General features: G+C 31.9%; 1 protein-coding gene across 1 annotated transcript; it reads right to left on the reverse strand.

Annotated features, from left to right (window-relative positions):
* Positions 1-1,036: 1,036 nt before the first annotated feature.
* On the reverse strand, positions 1,037-2,529 carry LOC111889319 (probable magnesium transporter NIPA8; the record flags this gene model as incomplete). Its single annotated transcript, XM_023885453.3, has 7 exons — positions 1,037-1,248; positions 1,336-1,438; positions 1,559-1,632; positions 1,713-1,801; positions 1,896-1,957; positions 2,046-2,130; positions 2,425-2,529. Coding segments are annotated over 7 exons (606 nt in total), but the record flags the coding sequence as incomplete, so codon positions are not given.
* Positions 2,530-7,646: the final 5,117 nt, after the last annotated feature.

The following is a 7,646-nucleotide window of genomic DNA, read 5'->3' on the forward strand; positions in this document are numbered from 1 at the left end:
CTTTGAGTTTGCGGGCTATATATATATATATATATATATATATATATATATATATATATATATATATATATATATATATATAGGGTTAGGTTATTTTGTTTCTAGTAACTATTGTGTGCCAGAATGCACAAATCTGGACCATCGGATGGAATATAATCAAAGATCATGATCTGAGGGTCTATGATAGTAGAATAGGATAACATGTACCATATAATCACACAAATTTCAGCATAAGGGCATTTCAGTCTATTAACCTATATTAAAAAAAAGAAAGTTTCAGATTTTTAGGGATAATTAATTCCTTTAATTTTAAAAATCTGAATATTTTAAATTAATTAATCCGATTTTATTCTGTCAGAATGATAGAATGTTAACCATGAACTAGTAAATATATTTTTCGATTTTATTCTATCAAAATGACAGAATGTTAACCATAAACTAGTAAATACATTATGAAAAGAATACACAAAATCAATTCTTGAACTAATAATATACCAAATAATTACATTGTATGATTGTGATTCATTGAATAATAACATTCCGAAAGAAAAAAAAAACATCAAAATCTAACAAAACACTAATCTATTATGAGAGAATATTATTTTTAAACAACACTTTATACATTGTAGCATAACACATTCTGGTATAATACACTCTCATTCTCTATGTTTTCTTCCTTCTCCAAACCAATGTTAGCATCTTCAAAACCTTAATCCACAAAGAAAACATAATCAAGTTTCAAAAATTAAAAATTCAATGCATTCTAAAGAGAATAAAAACTATAAATTCTGACAGAATGTATTAAAGACTATAAAGTTTGACAAAATATAATAGAAAAAAAAAACTATAAATTTTGACAGAATGTAGTAGAGACTATAAAGTCAACCATAAAGTATCACAAATTCATTACCAGTTACACAAATATACTTGTTGTGTATGAAGAAGTATGAACCCGTTCAACCATTTTGATAGAATGAAATCCTCGAATCACCAATTTTTAATCGAAAAAAACTGAAAAAACATAAAATACACCAAATTAAAGAATTAAAATTTATCCAAAATAATAAAAAATGACAAACAAAGATTCTATAAGAAAACATATACTTTATTCTAACAGAATATTACTTAGAGTCTAATAGCTATCAAGAAACATGTTTATTCTACAAGAATGATACTGAAAAAGGAAGCAGTAACTTCCAGTATCTCATAAGATCCTTCCCTGGAATAGCAAGCAACAATTCTCCTCTCCTTTTTAATGTTAACCCATCCTAATTTATCAAATTAATTAAATGAAATGATTTTTTAGGGAAATATCTTTCGATTTGAAGGGCTTACCTGTATACATAATGATGCATGAGAACCACCACTACCAAAAGCAGACAGTAAAATAGGAAAGTAATGTTGCTATACTTTTTTGCCAACTGCTCCTGTGTGTAAACTGTAAAATCCACATACATAATATTTATAATCACCATAAGAATTTTAATTTCCATAAACTTTGAATAAGAATTTGAAAAAAGAAAATGTAAAAACCAATTTGGTATTCGATATACCATACCAGGTGATTGGTGATTGCCAAAAGCAACAAGGAAGATGTTTCCAAGAACAATAAAAGTTGTGGCAACTAATACTCTGCATAAAAAAAGCTACAAATGTTAGTAAAAGTTATTTTCAGATCATATAACAAAAAAAAGATGCAGATTCAAAAAAACATACTTACAGTGACTGTTTTCTGTAAGACAAAATAGGAAAACGCGATATTTGACACAAATTGTATGGATCCCAATGCTGCAAGAAGCGACTGTGAAAACACAAGACAATAGAATACCTAAATTACAAATTTTGGATTTAAAATGTTACATTAAAATGATTTTGAAGCTGCAAAATTCACATACCTGAGCAGCATATCCAAAGGAAATAAAGTTAAGGGCATTTCCAAAAGCAAAAAATAGAATACCTGTGAACATATCGATATATATTTAGAAAAAAAAAGCTTAATGTAGTAGAAAGAATAGACAAAAAAGAGCAGAAAAAGTAAAGTTTACCTATTCTCCAAGATTGGATGCTTATAATAGGCCTCAGTAGTGTCTTTCCATTAATCCCTTCAACTAGCAGAGCATGTCTTTCTGTCTACAATGTTTAGTTACAATTCAAAATAAGAAAGTTTACATATGCTTACATTTGCATATGCTTTTCAATGAGAAAAAAGCCATGAAACGGAAAACCCAAAAAATATATACACATAGTTGTTTTCTTTTTTCACATAGCAGAAAAAATCAATTATGATAATTTTCATATCACGTGAGAAGAACGGAAGATGTATCATGAAATGGGTTTGAAATCATTGTTTGGAATTGATTAAAAACATATAAGAGTCGAAATTTTGGTCACCAACAAAAATAATTGAGGAACATTTTGTTTTACCTGAGTCAATAATGATGATAAATGCGAACTTTTCTTCGGCGGAATGATGGTCTGTGTGAACGGCAGCAATGGGATGGTCGGCAATTTGGTTAGGGTTATTAAGATGCAAAGGCAGGATTAGAAAGAGAGTGAGAAGAGATAATAAAGGGAAAAAATTGATGTCCATGTTTGTAAAAGAAATATATTAGTTATTTGTTTTGTTTCCTTAATTATAGGGATTTACTTAAATGATCTCATTAATTGCTAGTGTAAAAAACCGAAAATACCCTTTTTTATTTAATTAATTATTTAATTATTTGCAATTTTCTGATTGGTGCATTTAGGAACACAATAGTTGCTATAAACATTTGAACCTAGCTCTCTCTCTCTCTCTATATATATATATATATATATATATATATATATGTGTGTGTGTGTGTGTGTGTGTGTGTGTGTGTGTGTGTGTGTGTGTGTCTGATGATATTAATTACGATTGGGATAGACTTTGACGGAAAGAAGAAGAAGACCCAAAAAAATGAGATGAGGAACAGAGCTGTTTTGTTTTCTCTCTGTGTACACTTTAACGGAAAGAAAAAGAACCAATGTTTTTATCGATTGAGAGCTACACCCGGTTCTTGATTTTCTGGGTTTAGAAGTATAAAAGATCTGTTGATTGGATTTCCACAAAGTGGTGCTCTGTATTGAAGATGTAGAGGTGAAGAAGACAAGCATTAATCTGGGGGATGAGAGAGAGAGAGAGACACCCAAATTAATTATTTATTTTCTTTTTCATTTAAACTAAATAGAAAAAAAAAATATATATATATATATATATATATACCATAAGGGTATTATAGTCATTTCAATTTTACAAGGGACCAAATCTACGTACAAACATGGCCAAAAGGACCACCAATCTAAAAAAGTCGTAGTTTGGATTAACACCCCAAAAAAATGCATACCACAGAGACCATTTTTGCAGTTTTGTCGAAGATATATAATAATAATGATGATAATAATAATACCAGTAATGAATTTTAGGGAAGCATCTATGAGTTGTTTATTTTGTCCCTCATCTTGTTGACAAAAACACCAGTAGCTGCCACGTGTCTATAAATGCTTAGAATCTCAGTCAAGCTTTGTGATAATGATGACCAATGCATGATTGAATAGTTTGACATGAGATACACATCATGCTTTGAGGTAGCCCATACCAGATTCCATAGTTGTTTACCATAGAAAATCTTAGCGCTATTTTGGTAATATCAGTCTAATAGAAACAAAAGGTAATGATATATTATATATAGTAACCTGAAAATGAAGGATTGTAGGTTTCACTGATCTTGTATAATGAAATAGTAGTTACTACATTTGGACTTCAATTTGCATTTCTGCAAACAACAATAACAAAAAATTTATCAGAATATGAAGAGTGGAAAAAGGAATTGTATTTATGAAAGTAGATATTGTATTTGTAGTACCTTATCAAGAACATCACTGAATTAGCTTTCTTTCATTGATGAACCTCTACCTGCACCACCATTGCCACCAACAAATTAGTTAGTTCCGGCTTGAAAAGATGGTTGAGAATGAAAATTTAAAAACCTGGGTGAAGCATTTCCGGAATTGTAAATCAAACATAAACAGGTTTGTATATCTGAAAAAATGACAATCAATATTTCTTATGTGTAAAATGAAACACATAAGACCTACAGATTTCCGGAATTGTAAATCAAACATGTTATATTAAGCTATTGAGTCTTCATTTCAATTTAGGTTTTGGGGGAAATCTTAAATCAAAATCAAAATCAAAATCACTAAATACTCAATACGGATTACCTAGAAGCATGAATAAAGACGCAACTCTTTACCTCATATTTTTACCACTTTGTCACTGTACTGTGTTGGGTGGAGGGAAGTGTTGTAGACTGACACGAAGCACATGAGCGGCCTCCGGGGACTCTTTCCAGTCGACCATATACCCTGTTTCTGAAATGCTGAGAAAATGCTATTTTTGTTGAAGCGCAAAACCGACGGGTATGGCTGATTGAGCCATCTTCATCGTCATCACGAAAGAAGTCGAATTCCGACATTGGAGGTAGATAAAGGTACAACAGCGACTACTCATCCTGGTGGTCATGGTGATTTAGAATCGATGGCTGAAGGATCAAGTTTTAGAAAGATCCGTTATCTAATTCTGACCGCCACCGAGTCCCTCCTTTTCCCAAATCGATTTCCCGATGAATTCAACCAGAAACAAAAGCAGCAGAAGGGCACCGGAGCAGCCCCTTCCACACCACCACCGAAAAATGTCGCCACTGCTGTAGTTGCTGCTGCTGCCGCCGCCGACCTCCATCTGTCGTCGCCGCTGCTCCTACCATCGCAGGTAACAATCGCCGCCCTACCCTCGTTGATTTCCCGGTGATTGATTAGACGAAACCAACAGACCCATCAGTGGGTCACGATGGGCTAGCAACATCTCATCCTGAAATCGTGGGATGAGAAATGGAAGGGACGACTGAACCGCGTCCGGCTCCACTGCGGCGTTCGAAAACCCTTCCCGACCGTTCGCCAGTCGTAGCGTCTCCGTTGGTCTAGCTGTCGCCACGCCCACCGTGATTTCCAAAACGGGGTTCCGGTAACGATCAAAGAAGTGGTTGCGATGACCAAATTGGAGCAGTGGGCATATACGAAATGAAAGGAAAAGTAAAGAATAGTGGTGTAATCGAAAAGCTGAGCCAGATAAAGACAAAGATAAGGTAGATTGCTAACAAGTGTCTAGTAAGAATATAAACAATCACAAAAAAAACCAACAAAAGCAGAAAAAAAACGTTTTTGAACATATACATATATACAAAGGATCATTTCTGTCAACCCTTAGAAACTTTACTATTTCTAATAACAGTCCACGACTTTAATTATATATATATATATATATATAATATATATATATATATATATATATATATATATATATATATATATATTAATATTATTTTAAATAATTGATTTGATTAGATGTTGCATTAATAGTATGAATGAAAGAAAAAATAAAACAAAAATAGTCCAAACGAAAAAATAACTCATAGACAGTCGAAACAAAAAACAACACATAGATAATTGGAACAAAAAATAAAACAATGATAGTTCAAACAAAAAAAAAATAACATGGGGATAATCAGACTGGAAAAAACAATAAAGGGTAGCCAGGAGAAAAAAATGACAGAAAGATAGTCGGAACAAAAATATAACATAACAGATAGTATAAATGAAAAATATAATATATGAATAGTCGGAACGGAAAAATAATACAGAGATAATCGGAACGGAAAAACAATATAAGGATAGTCGGAACGAAATAAATAATATGAGAATAATCCGAATGCAAAAATAATACATGAATAGCCTTAACGGAAAAAAGTAATACAATGATATCTATCTGAATGAAAAGAAATAACACAAAAATAATATGAACTAACAAAAAAATATATTTTAAATGTTAATAATAATAATATAAAAATATTAAAAACAAAAAATAACAAAATAACAAAGAACAAAAAATGAATAAAAAAAATAACAAGACAAAAAAAGAGGGATAAAAATGGGAATTAAGGTACATACAAAAAAAATTGGTCAAAGGGGAAAGGATTTCCTTCTATAACTTGGTGTTTGAAGCAAAGCTAAAGTTGTAGGCAATTTGTAAACTTTTTTGAAAGTAAAAGGGTGTTTGGATAGGGAATAAATAGGTTGTTTATTGTTTATTGCTTAATCCCACCGCAATAAGCAAATTTAAGTGTTTGAATAGGAGTCTTTAAAAATCAGTTTATTGCGGTAGGAATAAGCTAAATAAGCTGATTTTAATAAATAAGAGGAGGAATGCTTATTGGTTATTGGTTATTGTTTATTGGTCATTTTACTCATATAAGCCGTTTTGTTTGCCAAACACTTAAAATGCTTATTGCTTATTGCTTATTCCCACCGCAATAAGCTAATCCAAACACATTTTAAAATAGTGTTTATTCTCACCACAATAAGCAAATAAACAATAAACTAATAAGCTAAAAACTATTTATCCAAACACCCCTAAATGGGCGATGAGCCGACAACCACACCTTCTCATTCATTTAAAAACAACCATAAAAATATTTTGTTACCCACTTCTTTTTAAATCGTAACAACTATATCCAGCTACCGTGATTGAGATGAATGAAAGTCGTTGGAAGCTCTGCATTCATCGTAAATCATGGCAACGGTGATCAACTATTTCCTGGAACAACCTAAACTATTGGTAATCTCGACCTTATGATCACCAATCAGAAAAAATTGATTAATTGTGATAGGAATACCAAATTCAATACAATCCAATTATATCCTACAACACCACCAAAAATCACAACAAAACACGGATGTCAACATATTTCCCTTATTTTATCTCATCTCCTCAATTTCTTGCTTTCATCCCTATATGTGTTTCCTCTACTTGTGAATTGAGTATCTAAAGACAGGAAAGAGTTTATATACGTTCAGTTATAGTAATTTAACAAGTGTGTTAGAAAAAAGACGTAAATAAATCGTGCACATAGGGGTGTTTGACAAAGTGCTTAAGAGAACATTTCTTATTCGATAGGATCATTTACACCTCCAGAACTGACACAATTATTATGCTACCCAATATTCAAACACTCTCATGATCGGCACTAGCTTCTTATGCTTCCAACATCCATGTCGACCATCAAGTAATGTAAAAACACTTATACACAACCTTCAACATGTGGTTGTTAGCACCAACCGCTTGCACTTGCAATTCACGTTCCGTTATTTACAACACCAACTACAACAAACTTGTCATGGCATGCAGCCAATTGAATGAAGTAGCCGAGCTATTTCAGGCTATTATTTCACATGAGTATCTTAATATAAAACTCTAACACTGACATCCTACAAAAGAGACATGCAATCATACATAAGATACCATTTTCTAGCACTAGACACGCATGTAATGGTACATTCTCATTCAGACGACGATACTCATCTCTTTGTCTCTTGACTAAGAATGTGAACCATGCACATGTGCGACTTCTTTGTAATGGTATGTACTAGATTTTCATTAAATTTTGAGATCAAATGATAATTTAATGTTGTGCGAAAAGTAAATGTATCTTGCCTAGTCCCAAATTTTTGTTCACCTTTCCAAAATTTTAAAATTACTTTAAATAGGCATCAAATTAAAAGCTCCACTTAGT

Source organism: Lactuca sativa, chromosome 8, assembly GCF_002870075.4.
Source record: "Lactuca sativa cultivar Salinas chromosome 8, Lsat_Salinas_v11, whole genome shotgun sequence".
NCBI lineage: Eukaryota > Viridiplantae > Streptophyta > Magnoliopsida > Asterales > Asteraceae > Lactuca > Lactuca sativa.